Source organism: Larimichthys crocea, chromosome XV, assembly GCF_000972845.2.
Source record: "Larimichthys crocea isolate SSNF chromosome XV, L_crocea_2.0, whole genome shotgun sequence".
NCBI classification, from domain to species: domain Eukaryota; kingdom Metazoa; phylum Chordata; class Actinopteri; family Sciaenidae; genus Larimichthys; species Larimichthys crocea.
The window spans coordinates 3,296,004-3,314,027 of NC_040025.1; the positions used below are offsets into that span (position 1 = coordinate 3,296,004).

Sequence of the window (18,024 nt, forward strand, 5' to 3'; positions counted from 1 at the left end):
TGTATGTGTGTGTGAGGGAGGGAGAGATTCCACCAGTCAGTTCAGAGGGGTTAATCTCTCTCTCTCTCTCTCTCTCTCTCTCTCTCTCTCTCTCTACCTCCCTCCCTCCCTCCCTCTCTTGCCTTTTGTTGCGGCCCCTCACTTTCTCAACACTTGGACAGAGGGAACTGATACTGTGCCTGTGTGTGTGTGCATGTGTTTCTGTGTGCATGTGTGTGAATCATTCGGGTGTCCTCCTCGCCATTCTCGATCTCACTGGACTGAACTGTACGTGAACATGACTGACGGGACTTTCTAACGCACTCCTCATGCTGAATGTTCACACCACAGACTGGTAAGGCAGCGCTCTGGTCAGGAAAGTTGTCTAATGCAGTGCGGAGTATGTTTGGGGTTGCACGGGGATGAGTGTGTGTGTGAAAATGCCACTTTGTGTGCATGTGTGGATGTGGGAAATGCTTGTCTGGAATGCAACAGGTTATTTGTGTCATTTGTAGATGTGTTTTTGTGTTTATGTGAGCTCATATGTCACATTTCTAAGATATAGAGATATGTAGAGACGTGAACCGCTTCTCTGTCCCTTGTTGTCTTTCTCTTTTCCTCCGCTCCCCAATCCAACTTCTTCCCCTTATCCCCCTCTCTGCCCGGCCCAAGTTACTCAAGTTACCGGCTTCCTCCTGTTGTTATGAGCCCCGTGGTTTCTATGCAGCACTCTGAGGGCGCTCCCACGCTCTCCCAAAGAAAAAGAAAGGAAGGAAAACAGCGATAACCATTTCAGAGCCACAAAAGAAGTGGGAGAAGCATGCTTGGTTTTGCCCCATGTCTCCTTTCGGCATTTACATGCACATTTTTGTCCCTTTAACATTAAGCAAAAGAAGAAAAATGGTTCTATCTTTTGCATGTCTGGTTGGCAACTTATTGTTTTGTTTTCTGGACAAAAGTTTTCTCTTTTTCTTCAGAGGTGGTGGGGTGGCTGAGGTGGTGAGAAAATTGGAAACAGAACCACCCACAGTGGAAGTGAGTCAGCCCGGCATTTAGTGGTGTGTTGACTTTGGAAATGGCAGGGATTGGGGGTGGCGGTGCTGGTGTTGGTACTGGTGCTGGTGCTGGTGCTGGTGCTGGGGGGACAGATGAAATTGTCAGAGGAGAATAGGAACAAACAGAAAGTGTCAATTTGTTCACATTTTCATCCCTGCAGAGTGCGAGCTGAGTTGTGTACAGCAGGCATTAAAGGGAAGAAATTATAGAGAATTGGAAAGAGGAGAGGAGAGGAGAGGAGGCCAGAGGCTGTTTATAAAGGGAGGGAGCGGCTTGTGTCCATCTGGGACAATCCCAAGTGCTGAAAGCTTCCCCACCCTGATCCCAAACATCTCTTTCCCCCCTTCTCTCCCTTTCTCTCTCTGTCTTTCTCGTTGCCTCTCTGTTGCTCCTTCACAATAAGGTGCAAAGTGGGTACATTTTGGTTGCAACCTGCAAAAAGCGCGCAGTGTGTCGCATCGTTTTCTTTCGGCAGACACGCGTTGCATACTTTCATTTCATTTCTTGTCTCTTTATTTTTCTATTCCCGTAAAATCTTTGTCACCCTCTGACTCTATCCTCTCCCCTCCTTGCCTGGAGTTCATTTGCCAGAATGCAACATGCAGTTGCTCCTGACAACATGAAAAACTTTGCAAGGAGTACAGGGACGCTCCTCTTTTCCATGTTCGTGTTCCACTATGTTTTATTTTTAACTTTGACATGTCCTGTAGCGCAACGTGCAAGTGAAATCTGTATTTTCTGCGTAACATGCAACTAAGCGTTAATGATGTGACGCATGAGAAGAGTAAATTTCTTTGTGGTTTGCGTGCATATGTTGGAATATTCAGTGTTTTTAAATATTAACTAGCAAGCAGTAGCCAACTGTTATTGTATTCTCTCAGAGGAAAGATGAAGGCAGCTGGTTAACAAAGCAGCCAAAGGAAAAAAATCATTAAATATATACATCATCACCGTAATCATCATTGCAAATGTGCTACAAGCCTGCATGAGACATTTTGCACATCGTCCTCCTTCTATCATTATTTACTGATTTATTAGAATTTTCTGCCAAACACCAACCAACCAGACTAAAAAAAAGAAAGAAAGAAAGAAACTGGTGGACTGAGCCATATCGGCCTCTCTCGTCCTCTCCCTTTGTCTCGCCTGCTCCCTCCGTCTCCTTCTCCTCTTCCCCTGCCTTCCTCCCTCCGCGCCGCCTGTGTATCCAGCGATAAGGGGACAGCGACGGTAGCACTTCCTCTCGCCACAGGAAGCAGGAAGTGTTGATTTCCAGCACAGCTCTCTCTGGGCAAACTCTGCGCTCGGTCCGCTGGGATCCTCATTACTTACACGCATGCACACAAATGCAAGCTGCACACACACACACACACACACACACACACTCAGACGTGCACGCATGCTGGGAAGTTGGGATACCGATATAGAAATGCATGTGTTCATGTGTGCGTGTTCATGTGTGTGTGTGTGTCACCTGTCTGCAGACAATGACTCCACTATATCTTCGCCGCCTGATGGTTTTCATGGGAAACCACCTGGGAAGCAGCCCACTCTGTGTCCCTTTTGACCTCCGGGGTTGGCCTCGTAGGTCAGAGGATGATTGGTTAATTATTCCACTAATCACAGCCAATGTTTTGTTATCACACTGTTTGGCCGCGCGGGCCGGGGGTGGCGCTGTTGAGCTTAAAAAAACACAAACAACCATTCATCAGTTAATGGATTCCAGTTATACTGCAGGGTGGGAGGGCTGGGTGTGAGTAAGTGAGTGAGAGAGAAAGAGAGAGAGAGAGGGAGGCTGACATAAAGGGAAAGTGGAGGGAGACGAAGAATAGGGCGTCTGAGGGCACGAAACAGTACCTGATAGACTTTGCCAAACGAGAGCCTTACTCCTGTTTGTAGTCAAATTATGTTTGTTATAATTGTGGCGGTGGTTTCCTTGTGTGTGGTTTTCAAGTTCATACTGCCAAAGCAGTGACATCATGACTTCTTTGAGAGGTTTACTGTTAACAACATGTTCGGTATCCTGAAACAAGGCAGAATATGGCAGAACACGCCAGAAGTGGAGAGAAAATTGCACTTTATTCAGGAAAATGTTGCAAGAAAATCACTTCAGGCTCATTGACAGATTTCTTTTTTCACTTGTTCCAAAGTAGCATTAGGAGCCTATTCATTTTCAGCACATGACTCACACGGAGTGCACAATGTTCAGAAAAAACAAGCGGAATTGTGGTGGATTATTGTTTAAATTAGAGGTTTTTAGAAAAAAAAGAAGCCTGAAAGAGAACAAGGAGGAACTGGTTTTCGAGAGAGTAAGAAAGAGGATGTCCAACGGACTTCTAAATGCACTACTTTTCCAGTCTTTGTCACACTTCATGATTCATAGCATATAGATAATACAGCTTATTCATATCAGAGTGTGATGCAATCATCTATACTTCCCAATTCCTAATGTAGCTGCATGTTAATACAATGCAATAAATCAACTCAAACACCATTACACACTACTAGAGTGATCATTGATTTAGTAAAGTATGATTGCTGTGACTTTACAGGCTATTTCTAGGGCAAGTGATTTATGAAAGAGAAAATAACAGAGGATATGATGAGGCAAAAGGAAGCTGGCAGTAGATTGAGTGAGAGCGAACAAAGGAACAAAGAGGAAAAGGAAAGAGGCAAAATTAAAGTGACACCTGTGAGTGTGACAGAGGAGTTTGGAAGGGGAGAAGGCAAAGAGCTAAATTGAAAGAATACGAAGAGATTTGGGGCGATTAGGAAACGTTGGAGATGTGAGCTTTAAACTATGAGCGGGTCAGGGGTCAAGAGGGGTGAGGGGGTCAGAGTGGGCCCAGCAGCTCTACTTAGAACAGGATATCCTGCGAGGAAAACCCATCTGTCTCTCTCTCTCTCTCTCGTTCTGTGTCTTAAATTCCCACCGAGGGCACAGCGGAGAGGAGAGGTGTAACCTTTCACTGAAAACACCAGAGAAAACACAAGTTCCCGACAGAGAAGCTTCACTTTCATCAATCATCCATGACAGAGACAGATAGCAGACATTCACGCCTGACGTGTCTTGACCTGAGAGCGCATGAAGTGTTTTATAGTGCGTGATGATAACTGTACGATGTTTCCATCCTGTGCTGATGTTTGTTGCTGTTTTCATCCACTCGCCACAGGAGCTACAACAGCCAAGATAAATTTCCCTGCAGGGACAATATAGTTTATCTTACTCTATCTTATCTTAGCCAGACAGACAATGTGTGAAAATTATGAAACATCCCCTTTCTTTGGTAAATATACTCAGGCTCACTGTTAATATCAACATGCTGCACTCTGGAAAAATACTGCCATCAAGTTGTAGTATTAAAAATTGGATTCCTTATGTGAGATATTAAGTGCTTGGATTAGCATTATGATATGTGGTTCAGGTTTGGGTTAGAAGGTTGTCTAAAGGTTTCAGAGCTTCTGGTGTAAGCCCCTCTACTTTATTACCTGTTCCAGGCTGCTGCATTGGCTAAGCCCCAAGCCTACCTGTGGAGGAAATAGATTAGTTTTATATTAGCTAGGTTCGTGTGCTGTAAAGTAAAGAGCGTACTTTCTGACATGGTATCTAAGGCCACTAGAATTTCCTTTAGTTTTCCTCCTTCATTTGGCCCTGTGAGAACATTAACCTTCAAACTCAAGTGTCACCAAATGACGGCAGAGATTTTAAGGCTCTTCTTAGAAAACCTGTGCTGTGGTCTGTCAAGACCGAGAACAATCGTATCTAATAACAGGAAACAACCCGAAAAGCAAGATTTTGGTTTTGTTGTTTCAAAGCTGCAGACATCCGACAGCTTCTTTGTCACGTGTCAGCATGAACAGCATGCAGTGAAGAGGGCCGGTACAGGCCTTTTTAGGGGCCCCAAAGCTGAACACCTCCACCCAAATACACATGTCCCGGTGTGCACACTGTACTTTAGATGAACCTGTTCATTAAATATAGATATTACACCAAAAACAACATAATATCCTTAAATGTATATTAAAATATGACAGAAAGTAAACAGATGAGCCAAAAGAGACTTCAGATTTTTGATTGGTTCCTGTTGAGCTTTTTTCTTGCCTTCATTCCTGTTAGTCAAGATCTGGTAAAATGGTACAGCGTCTTTACAAAATATTAGGTTTTGCAAACTTGGTGAAACTTGGTGAAAATAAAGTTCTTCGAGCTAACAACCCCATTTACCCAGTGACTGAGAATCCATTAATAGAATTGATTCTGTTGGGATAATTAATTTAATTGCAAGATTTTGCTGTTTTATATGCCGGCGTGGCCAAGCCTTAATAAGAATTTGTAGTTACCAAGTTCTTGAGATATGGGAATGTGAAAAGAAGTCAGGAGACAGGACACGAAGCATAAGCAGTCATAAAACTCCAGGTTAGTTAAACTTATTTAGACTACAAGACAAATATTAACAATCTAATTATTATTAACAGCATCACAGTTTACAGACTGAGTTCCTGCTACCTCGAAGTGAAGTGCTTTCGGTCATATGGCTAAACTGACTTGTTTCTGGTTGTTTCTTGCCCCATTGGAGTTTGCTATAGGTTAATGATATTATAACTGATGATGGCCAAAACCAAAAGAGATTAGGACCACATTTATAATACATCCGAGTTATCCGCGCACTCAGTTGACCTTAATATAGGTCAGGTTGACATAGCTGGAAAAACAAGTCCACAGCAACATGCTTTGCTTATTTAACAGACTGCAATTACATTTGTTTAAAAGTCGCTATACTTGCAGGATGACGGGTTACTAAAAGCGTCCAGTAAACATGCTACTTGTGAGTCCATGTGACTTTTGTTTACAAGCTCTGCTTCACTTGTAATTGGGTTTTCCTGAAGCTAAACAAACTGACAAAGTTGCCACCATGGTTTGGAGCAGAGCAAAAAAATCTGTGGGTGTGACAGCATCCTGAAAATGTGAAAAATAGATTCAGGAGAATATAAGCCGATGGGGATCTATGAGGTCAAAGCATGCCAGCGGTTATTTATTTCATCCAGAAATACTTGTACTTACTTTGATAATTTTCTATGATATTCTCAAGGAATGTCTGACTTCCCTCATCGGACAAATTTCAACCTACTCATGCTTTCCTCTTGTGAGGAGCTTTATGTTTCCCCTGGTGTGACAGTTTCGCCAAAATAGTCATTACTCTCTCCATACACTCAATCACATACTGAGTCTGATATTCTCACATTCAAGTGTGCTCTTAAGTGGGTGATATTTTCCGTATGGGAACATTAACTTATTTTTTTCCTACCAATGGTTTATAGCAACACAAGCGAGAGACAGACAGAGAGAGAGAGAGAGAGAGAGAAAGAGAAAGAGCGTGAGCGAGGGATTGAAAGCGAGAGATGGGGATCGAGAGTGTAGAGCTATTTTTGGCCTGTCTGGGTGTTTTCCTACACACACGCTCACGCTTCTCAGGGTTGTTGTTGTTCAGATTGGTGGGTGTAAAAAGGGTGAGTTTTGATTTGATCTGACTCTGTGTTTTGATATGCGTATACGTGTGCATTTGTGTGTGTGTGTGTGTGTGTGTGTGTGTGTGTGTGCGTGCGTACTGTTGATATTCCTGGGATTTTTCTGTGGTTGCTATGGTTTCTTGCTGTGTTTTGAACAACTTGCCCTAACTCCAAACATCCTTATGGTGTAAAGGATCCTCAGTCCTTCATTACACACTCTGCTTGCGCTGCCGCTGGGGTTGACCTCAGTTCACTTTCAATTTAACCAGATCAAACGTCCAAACAACCATCTTTACATTTTTGTCTTTATCTCCATCTTTGCCGTGGTGTTTCCACACCGCGTTTCCCAGAGACCTCCTGTCAGTCAAACAGTTTCTGGTGGCACCGGTTGACTTTTCTTTGTCTGCTGAGGAAGTTTCTCTCCGGACAGCTCAGATTCAGTTTGAATATTTACAGCTCCTCTACGTCTACCCTGGAAAAAAAAGTCACATTTCTTCTTAATTTTACCTCTCAACAGCAGTTAGTGATGACTGCACACGACACTCTTTTGTGGAAAATGTCTGTCAGCGATGCATTGTGTTCCTGTGGACTGCACATGTCACCAAGGCTTTCGATGTGCCTAGACACACACATACTGTGGAAACATTTATCTGTGTATCTTCAAAGAGTCAACAGCTTGTAAGGGAATCTATGATTGTGACTTGTTTGGGTTTCCATGTATGTTTGCACTGCATATCAACATGATGTAATTATGTGGGACATATGTATGTATTTATGTATTTATTTAAACTTTTTTGAGAGATGCTGGGTCAAAGCTTCATTTATTAAGATTATAGAACATTACTAAAACCTTACCTTTAAAAAAATTATACTGGAAAAATATTCTTTTAACAAATATTTTTGGGATACATGTAATTTATGTATGGTGTACTAAAATACAGATGCTTTTCTTCTTCATTCGTTTCAACAAAATCCTCTTTTTCATCCAACAAAAGAAGCTAGAAGAACTTCTCAGATATTAAATGCAAGCACTTGAAGGTAAACCAAAACAAAACAGGTTAAAACTAAAAATTTTGATTTCATACAAATAGAATAAAGACGTATAGATATATAGAGAATAAAGGAAAGTTCAAATCTCTTCTGCCTTTGCATTCTGTGAGCCATCATATATTCTTCTGATTGACATTATGTGAGGACTTCAGTTTAATCCTTCTAATACCAATACCTAATACAATCAATTCATTTGGCAAAATACATTATACACAGTTTGTTTGTGATTTCTAACAAACCACTCCAAATTTACAAGCACAGCAAAAGTAACCATGTTGTGCTATTTAAATACTGTGACTACAAGCTAACACTGGGGTTAAGTCTTATGGAATATGCGAGTCAGATTTCCCTGTTCTTCCCATTAAGAAGACACTACGTGACTGCAGCTTTAATCATCATTTTTCCTACTTCTATTAGCCTATAATTATATTGAAGGAGATGCAATGAATTAATCTACAGTTAAATGCAGTTAATATGTCATTGAAATGTTACCAATTCCAATAAAGTTACAGTAAAAGCAGTTACTGCTATACTGCTAAGCAAGGCCACTTAGCTTTTCTTCCATCATGACACAATTTAGCCAGTCTTATTTTATTCCAAACATTATAATGTGATTCTAAAATTGTTATTTTTCAATCACAGATTATAGATACAGTACTACAGATGGAGAGATGGGTATGGTTTAGTTTAGGCTTGATACAGTTTTCTTGACTTAGCTGTTGTTGGTTTAGTGCAGTAAAAGTGATGGGTAGAGTGCAGTTCCTGCAAATTTGACTGTTTTCACAGAAATTACACAGTCCTATGACATAATAATGTTTTATATGGTAAAACCCAATTGGTAGTTAGTGCGTTTTGGCGTTTTAGGGCAGTATGTCTTCAGTGAGCTGGAGGTCTCTGGAGACGAGATGTGTAATTTTCTTCAATTCTGCGCATTCTGCTGCTTTAAATAACCCTCCGTGTTATCTTCCATGAAGCGCGATTTCAGCGTGTATGTGCTGATGTGCAAAGTCTCTGTTTGTGTGTATCTCATGATTGTCAACTGACCGCCACGAGACTGCAGGAGACTTTTACTGGACGAGCATGCATGGAAGGAGAATATTTTCTGCAGTACACTGCAGGTGTGAAATTTCTGGCACTGACATTACTGGCGAAGACAAATTTCGAAAGGAAACCCAGCTGTATTTAGCAAACTTTGGAGTGTAGTCTGTAGCTGACCACACCCTGATACACTCTTGCACACACACACACACACACAAGAAGTATGTTAACACACACAAACATGCATACATAAATATCTGCATGCACGAAAATAAAAAAAAGCACACAAAGAGAGCAAGTTTTTCCTCCAAAATATTTTCCAACCTTATTATTTTCAACTTCTTTGTTCTTGTGTTTACTCAGCCCACTAAAGATAATAGGTCTCTTCCTCCATGTCGACCCCCCCGACTCATATTTCTAACTCTGCCTTCATCTTCCTGTCTCCCTCTTTCTGTCTTCATCTCGCTCTGGATTCCCCCCGCTCGCCTGCCTCCCCTCCTTCTCCTTCTTGGCTTTTCCTTTCTTTCACATCATCATCTCTGTTTCTCCCCCTCTCCTCCGCTCCTTCCTTCTTTTTCTTTTCATGCAGCATTCCTCACATTCCTGTTGGCTTCTTAGGGGGAAGGACCCCGCTGGCAGACCAAGGCCAAACATTATTACAGTGCTCTTAGCCTCTCTCTCTCTGTCTCTCTCTCTCTTTCTCTCATCCTCTCCCTCTCTTACCAATTCTTCCTCTCTTCTTTTCATTCTTCCTTCTCTCCTCCTCCTCAGTCACTTTATCCTTCTTATTCCTTCCGCTGTTCTTTCACTCCCTCACTCCTTCCCTCTGAAACCTCCATCCCCACCAATTTCATTTCACAGATAGTGTTTGTGTGCTCGTACTTTAACTGTGTTAAAACAGCTTACTGAGACCACTGTGTTTCATAATTAGCGGAAATGAGGGTCATACCCTCCTCTGTTATGTAAAAACAGGCTCATTCATGTTTTTACAACGACACACTGTCCGCACATGGGATATAAAGTATCAAATGCACAAATGGAACACACTCAGGCGCTCTGAATTTAGTGGGCGATGCATTTTGAGTATGCTTAAATGCATCTTTCCTTGTGCCTGCATGTATCTAAATGCATCATAAATTAGCTAAAATGTTCAAATTGAAGTTTCATTTGACAGCAAATTCCCTCCCGATGAGTCCAAAGTGTGTTCGGATTACAATTTTTATGACCTCATTATGTTACACGCAGAGATACTGCATCACTGCGGAGAATTGAAACAACAGACACAGATTGTAAATGAAAGCCATAAGCCAGCTGCTTTAGTTTTATGTGCAGTGTAGCCGAAATAGAGACATTTTGAAGGGAACGGAAAGAAGAGTAATGGTTGGATAAATGATTTGATGGTCTCCAGTTGATATCAGGAATGAACATGTGTGTGTGTGTCTGTATGTGTAGGCCCAAGTATCTGTTGAAAATGTGCTAAGTGTTGAAATGCTGGTTTTGGTAGAGATACCAATATGACACTTTTTTTAAAAATAGCTTACTTAGGCAGATAGAGTTCTTCTAAAGGTTAAACATGACCTTTGCCTAGTAACAGTTTTCTGTGTTATATAGACACATTTTTGGTTCCAGTAATTAGATTCAATACTAGTCAGTCGATGCGTTTTTCCTCATCCATGCTTCTCACCATCATTCTGTCAATTTTTAACATTTTGTGAACAATCTCTCTCTCTTCTTGTGCTCAATGTTGCACAAGCACATCTCTGCAGGTGGGAGGCAACTATGTAGCACACAGTTGACCACATCCTGCCCCATGTAGTACTGACAAATAAGCTACATACGTCAGAGTGTTTTGAACCGTGTCACTTCGGTATAATTTGCACTAAAGTTTGACTCATCATGTTTGTTAAAAAAGATATTGATTCTAAGATTTGTGCACTGGAATGTACACTGTGAATTTTCCATACTGACCACACTTGTAACAGCTGATTAGCAGAGATTTTCTTCTGTGTTTGCAGGCCGATAACTGATTTTTTTCTAAACTAACTAATATATTTTAAGATAATATAATCTTGCAGTCGTTTCATACAGTTGCAAACAGCATGTGGATGCTTTTACATGAATTTCAAAAGCATGACTTTAGTTGAAAATCTCAGTAATCAGAGGATAAAACAAGCACAGGCTCTGTAAAGGAAAGCTTTTTTTAGATAAAATAGATGTTTGTGGAAAGTACTAACTGACCAGTGCTAGACTACGTGAGTGCGTGCGCAGATAGGTGTGTGTGTGTGTGTGTTTGTGCGTGCATGTATGTATTCCTCACTCCCTGTGGGCGGTTGCCTGCTGCGCTGCTTTTCTGTCACCCTGTGGTTTTGTTATTTTCAGCCTGAAACCGGATGTGATTCAGACTGCTTGGTAGATTGTGTAATTGAATGGACTAACCACATACACACATGTGCACATAGACACACACAATTTATATCAATGCACATAGACACATGCAAACACAAACACACACACACACACACTTATATAGCGCTTGTACACCCACACACTGAGGGTTTCTGGGAACGGTGCTGGGTTCCCCCTGCTCACCGAGGCACCCGAGGGTGAGCGAGCGGACGATTGAGCACCACCAGCAGTAGTCGCACGCTTATTGGTTTCAATATTGGTCTGAAGCATCGCCTGTTGACCTGGCTGATGCTGAGATCGGAAAAAAGGATAAAACGCACACACAACACACACACATACACACACACACACACACACACACACACATACACACACACAGAGGGTTGTGTTCTGTGGAAACAAAGGGACGGTTGAAAGTGGGGAAAAACACTGAGAAGTGCTAGTGAAACTCATAATAAATGTCAGTTTCTGGCTCAGAAAAAACAGTTGTACTACAGTATGCAGATAGAGTTGGTTTTAGAAAAAGCAAGAAAAACAGGGAAGAGATAAAGGTGGACAAAAAAAAGTACCTAAGCACCTCTTCTTTCATATGTACAAAAATAAATATTCCATAGGGACTTTTTAAGACAGTAGTTCTGACTCATTTTTTCCGCTGTTTATTTGTTTATTTGTTTATTTCTTTTAATTCTCATTAGGACATTTTTTAAATTGTGGGATTAAGAATCAGCAAGGTTGGGTATTTGGTTTTGTGCTAGGATGTACACTGACTTGTGATGTTTCAGAATTTCTGATGAAACAGAGAAAGGACTTCTGTCACACTGACCACACTTCAGTGTACGTGACATGCTGTTTGAAGGATTTACGTCACACAGTGTCTGTGGCTGCTAACAGCAAACAGCCTCTTGGTTCTGGGAAAACTCTGGACAAGAAAGACTGACAAGACAATGGTCATGCGTCATGTGAGCTGTCACAATAACTTGTGTACTGTGTGTGTGTGTGTGTGTGTGTGTGTGTGTGTGTGTGTGTGCACATGTGCATTTGAACATCATGGCATAAATACACAGGATCCTCTACTTCCTCCTTACATGGGCTTGTGGTCTCCTGTCCTATGTCCTGTCCTGTCTAATAACAGCAAGTAAAGATTTGGTTCTGCAATTAAATTGGAGAGAACAAACTGCCTTTTATTGCCTGTAAAAAAAAAAATCATCAAACTTATATGACCTCCAGAGGAGAAAAATATCAATAAAAATAAAATTCTAATTAATCATAATTCAACTATACGTTTTTCTTCTCAGGATTCTACCTCTACAGGATTCTACCTTATGTCAGCATACAAAGGTGGTGAAGGTTCTTGTATCTTCTACCACATCCCTGGTTTTTACTGTAACTGTTGGCAGATCTTGTCAACCATATTACCTCAATGCTTCCTCTTTGTGTAGTGTCTGCAGGTTCTTAGACGGCTTTCTCCAGAACTCCAGATCTAACAGATCATGTCCTTTTTAGGGCCATGCATTAGGTCTGTGATTAACTAGCAGCAATTGATTAATTTACTGTTAAAACATTAAAGTTTCAATAAGTTATCACAGAAAGCCAAGTGCTCTGAGATTGTGCCGTGATTATCGAATAGCCTTTTTCCATATGAGAGGAAAAAGCCACTCTGTGCCATGATTAGATCTGATTTTCCAGATCTCATCGGCTGTATTTCTACATGACAAAACAGCACAACAAAAGGCAGTGCTTACCTCAAATAATATGGTCCTTTACCACTCCTCCTTTGTAATATTTAAAACTAATCTGCTGACCAATATAACAGTACAGGGCCGTGTTTCATTTCATAATAGACTTAAATGATCTTGGATTCTATACTAATATAATCTTTAATCCTACAACATAGGAGCAAATTAATTACAGTTTTAATCTCATAGATTACAGTATGTTGTGACATGGTTCAGGCTTTTCTGTGAATGAAAATGTACAGTAGGGAGTAAAGCTGTTTGTACAATAAGCTCAACAATATGTGACATTGTTATGAGGCCCATAGAAACCATGAGTTATGCCATGAGTCAACAGGGTGTGTTAAAAGCATACATTTTCCAGTTCATTTGCTGTTTTTGTTTAGTAAAAGCCTTCAAATCTGTTCTGTGAAACATTTGCATATTAAGAAGAATGTTTGTTTTTGGACTGTTGTTTGAGATAACTACAGTCATATGAGCACCAATACATGTTCACTGGCAGGAAATCAAAACGAAAAAGGAAACTAAACCAGATTCAAGATTGACTTATTTATTTATTGTTTCCTGAGAATGTTTGTAGCCTTCACAGACATGGCTTTGTGCAAAAACTTTTATTATATACAGGTACAAGGTGCACCCAAACCAAAATGATCATTTACTTAATACTATTATGGTTTCCTTAGACATTAGCTCAAGTGGTACATGTCTGTAATCAGCGATTTTCCTTCCTGGCCTGCATTATGAACAGACAACAAGAGTTAGAGGGAGAAAAACCTGAATAGACATTCAAGGGGACTATTCACTGCTTGTACTTGCATTATGTCATGTACAAAAGGGTTTAGGGACCAACACAGTTTATTAAAACCAGACCATGCATTGCAAGGCAGTACAGCATGTGTTAGAGCTTCCTTTGCGTTTGAGCAGCAGACTCACCGGCATGTGCTTTATCTCATCACACACTGAGTAAAACACTGAGCAGGCTGTTTGTCATTTTTAGAAACGTGCACTCATGAAAATGTTTTAAATGTAGAACATCAGCAGAAACATTCGTAGAGTCTGGTACATCATTGAGTGAATCCTCCTTGCAATCTTAAAATTGCTCACATTTTTTCTGGGGGGACCTCCAAATTTGACAGGAGGCCCCCCCCAAAAAAACCACACCACTATGCTTGACGCTGGTTTGGAGATTTTTGACAGCAGATGGAGCCACAGTGTAGGGCCCATTATTTTAATTGTCCCCACACACATACACACATTGTAGCAACAAAGTTAGGACTGTTGACCAAGTTATAAGCAGCCAATCGCGGATTGGCTGCAGTGTGCACCCAATGGGAGTCAGTCATTGCAGGAAAACAATAGTCCTGAAGGTCTGTATGAAGTCGAGGCTATTTTTGGTGGGACCCGCCTTGCTTGCTATTTCTGTCAGCAGGAGAGCGGAGCGGAGGGGGCAGGACTCAAGGGGCCGGACTTTCTTTTCTGCAACTTGCCTCCGATAAGTCTCTTTTCTTTTTCCTCCTCCTCCTCCTCTGTACAGTCTACTGACAACCCCAGCGGTTCTCACCATCACCTCCCCCCGTCTGCTTTTCGCTCTCTCGGATGCACACGGATTCGTTTAGCTTGACTTATTAACTTTATATTTCTAAACTCTATCTTTAAATTATATATTTGGACTCGGAGCGTTTCAAGAAGCTGTTCACGGGTTCTGTCTTTCAAGGTAGGCTACGGCAGGGGTGCTGACAAGGTCTGACGTGGGAACAGCTGGACGCTCGGTGTGTGTGTGTGTGTGTGTGTGCTTTCACTTGTTAAACGCGCCGTTGTTTATGTCGGGAGTTTGCCGTTGCTAACGGAAGGGTTAGCTACCTGCGCAGGTGTTTTTGCCGCCGTGTTAATTGCTCGCGAGCGCTCCGAAGTGAAGCGCGTGAGGTGCGGCGGAGGATGAGAGCTCGTGACCGCGCATTAAAACTGAACAACTATCTATAGAGTAACTTCACACATACGCGACTAACTTAAAGTCACTTTTTTTATTCTGTGTTTAGCAACGTGGTGTATTCTAGAAATAAGCCTAATAAAAAAAAAGATGTTTGAGCTAAACAGTTTGAGTTATATACTTGTTAGTCGTTATATTATTCACATATTATTCAGACTACTATAGGCTCCTGTGTTTGACCCCAATTAGTTTGTTTTTTTTTGCTGCACAACAGATGTTAACCAGCATCATAGGTCAGCAGCAACAGGTCTACCACACATGCACACACACACACAGAAAAATAAAAAAAACATGCACTACTAGCCTATTTTTTTTTTACTTGATTAGTCTCATTTGAGTGTGTGTGTGTGTGTTACCAGCACATCACCGCCTTACCCATACTGTGATCTTTCTATCCAGATCTGGGTCAAATATTAGACATGACCGGGTCAGCGCTTACACCACAAGAGCTTGTGCCCAGCCGCACCCATCAGGTGGCCAGGTCTGCTAATGCAAACCTTTAATGAGCACTAAGTCATCTGTGACTTTTTATCTGCCTCTGTTGGCTGCATACTGAAATTGCACCAACTTCTCTCTGGAGCTCTTGAGCTTTTAAAAAAAAAAAAACATTTCTTGTGTGCTGCTTTTAACTGATTCTCTGTTTGTCTCCACAGATGGAATCAGCACCTCTGGTTACATCATAAAGACCGACAGACAGGACAACATATATCATACAGTGGCAGGTAAAACTTTTTCTTTTTTCTTTTTTTTTTTTTAAAGAGACTTAACTAAATAGAAGCTGTAACTTGATAAGTAGTTGTGTTGTGGGTCTGCAAGATTTCAACTTGTTAAAGTGAGGCCACAACCGTCAGCGCTGAAACATTCATGTGGAAAAATGCTGCCAGTCTACTCAGGACTACATCTTGTCCTCTTTACAGCATTTTTTTTTTTTTTTACAGCGTTACACACACATTACACAGCTTGGGTGACAACGAATTTTCCAGTGCAGAATGATCTAAGCTGTTTGATTCTCAAAGAAGTGCAGTAAAGTACAGAACAGGTGTTGGCCTAGTTGGAAACACATACTCGTCCCGCTGTGTTTTTCATATGTGGGTTTGCTGCAGGTCATGCAGAAATGTCGTTTATTGTGTGTCAAAAATTCCCACAAACGTGTGAAAGTTACATTTAACGTAACTAAGCTGAGAAAAATATACAGTCTTATTCAATCCTATATCATCAGTCTTACAGGGAATGTAAAAGTCACCAAAGTGCCAGTATGCAGTTGTAGGATTTACTTCAGTTTTTCAATTTCACTTCCATAATTGTGTAATTTCTTCTAAGCTGTGAAGTAATTTGACACTTTGTGACGCAACTGAAACAAACATCTGGAATTATACAGATTTATTTCCTAAATATTTTCCTGCAAACCGTCGGTTGCGACTGTTTTTTATTTGTCCCATAATTGCTGCATTTTCACTGCGAATGCGGTCATGTCTTAGACAATGAAAATGTCAACACCGACTGCTACAGCATGATACAGGATGTGAACCTGAGCTAACCCTCATGCACATGTCACTCTGCTTTAAGAAAAATCAATGACTATGATGTGAATGTTTGGGTTGCCTTTCCTCATGATAACCATCAGTTCCCATCAGAGCAGCACTTATGTATTTTTATAGCAGATTTCTCTCCATTCCGCTTCCCCTCCCTATCTAAGGTACTTTAGAAACAGCACCGCAACTCAGCCTGGGTTGGTGCTGACTCATGTGGGAAACACTCAAAGGTTTCTTCTTCAACCTGAGATCAAAATGCATTCGATCCACCGCTCCGCCCGTCAGAAACGAGTCACCCGGCTGTTTCTTTGTGTCCTGCCTTTTGGTTTAGATTAGCATTCTCCACTGTGAAGCATGCCTGTGTGATCACACTGTGTAGGATTACAATGCATGACTCTCTGAATGGAAGCTGGCTCTCGCTGTGCCAGGCTCCGCTGACTGTATGCTAACCAAGCTACATGTACTGTGTGTGTGTGTGTGTGTGTGTACTTGTGGAAAAACCCGGTGAGGTCATGGCCATGGCTGTAGAGTCCGGTTACATGTGTGTTGTCCACGCAGGGCAACTGACACTGGCTGTCTTTCCTTTTGTTTTCCTCTTTAATCTCCATCTCCTTACACAGACACACACACACACATATAACCTAACATTAAACCATTTTCACTGTCGAGCGCCCTGATGCCAGGCGTCTCTGGAGTTGGAGACTAGTTAACAGTCTAAGGTGGCAGCAGACTGTGCCAGATGTGTAGAACACATGAAACCACCATTTTAAAAGCCTCTGGAACTCAAGCAGCCCTTTAAACTACACATGCTGCTGTAATAGACCTGCAGGCTACCAGGATTATTTCCCACTTATACTGTAGTATGTTCTTCTATAGTAACACACACACACACACAAAGAAACAGGTAGAAACACTGTTTACCAGAAGATGAGCTTATCTTCAGTAGCAATTACCTGAAGAGGGCCTGCAGACAGGGATACTGCACAATTAAGATAAGTTATGCAATCCGTTATAAAACCACAATAATACATTTTTATTATACTTTCATACCCTAGTCACATTTAGGGCTGCAACTGAAAATTATTTTCATATTTAATTAATCTGTCAATCATTTTATCCATTAGATGTTTGGTCATAAAATGTCACAAACTGGTGATAAATGTTGATCACCCTTTCCTAAAGCCTAAGGTTATATTCTCAAATGTCCTGTTTTGTCCACAACCCCAATAGTTGACCATTCTTAAGGAATTAATTCTCATATATCCGTATATCTGAATGGCTCATGCTTGTTATCTTTGTACTCTATCCACTTTCTATGTCACAGCATGTTTAATTTAAGTTTGATAAGTTAGGTAAAGCAAGTCATGAAATACAATGTTTTAAATCTTGTTTTTTTATAACAAGTGAATATGATCTCCTAACACAGTTGAGAGAGTAGCTGTTGTTCATTTTTATTTGAATAATAATAAAAAATAATAATATACCCAAATTCTTTGACCAAATTGCTTCACTGAGCAGGCTGATTTTCTCCTGCACAGAAAAAAAGACACTTTTTCATGCAGTGTGCACACATACAGTACACTCGCTTTCTTCTTTCTATTTTTCCTCTCTAAATGTTTCTTTCATTTTGTCCTCTCTGGGTCACTACACAGAGCAGGGAGACACTCCAGAGACCGATAACAACAGGCACGATTGTAATAGCTACAGTGGAGATCACATATCCTCTTGGTCTTGGTCAGCT

The 18,024-nt window shown here is 41.1% G+C and overlaps 1 protein-coding gene across 4 annotated transcripts in view; it reads left to right on the forward strand.

Moving 5' to 3' along the window:
• Nucleotides 1-124: 124 nt before the first annotated feature.
• Nucleotides 125-18,024, forward strand: part of hdac7a (histone deacetylase 7a) — a 55,780-nt gene continuing 37,880 nt past the window's right edge. The window contains exons 1-2 of one of the 4 annotated variants that reach the window (XM_019272558.2): nucleotides 125-334; nucleotides 15,405-15,473. In XM_019272558.2, the coding sequence (XP_019128103.2) occupies nucleotides 316-334; nucleotides 15,405-15,473 (88 nt within the window). In that variant the 5' untranslated portion in view covers nucleotides 125-315. Of the gene's footprint in view, nucleotides 335-6,384; nucleotides 6,538-14,411; nucleotides 14,479-15,404; nucleotides 15,474-18,024 lie in introns of those variants that run through there. The other 3 variants (XM_019272559.2, XM_019272561.2, XM_019272560.2) reach the window with 3 other exon arrangements.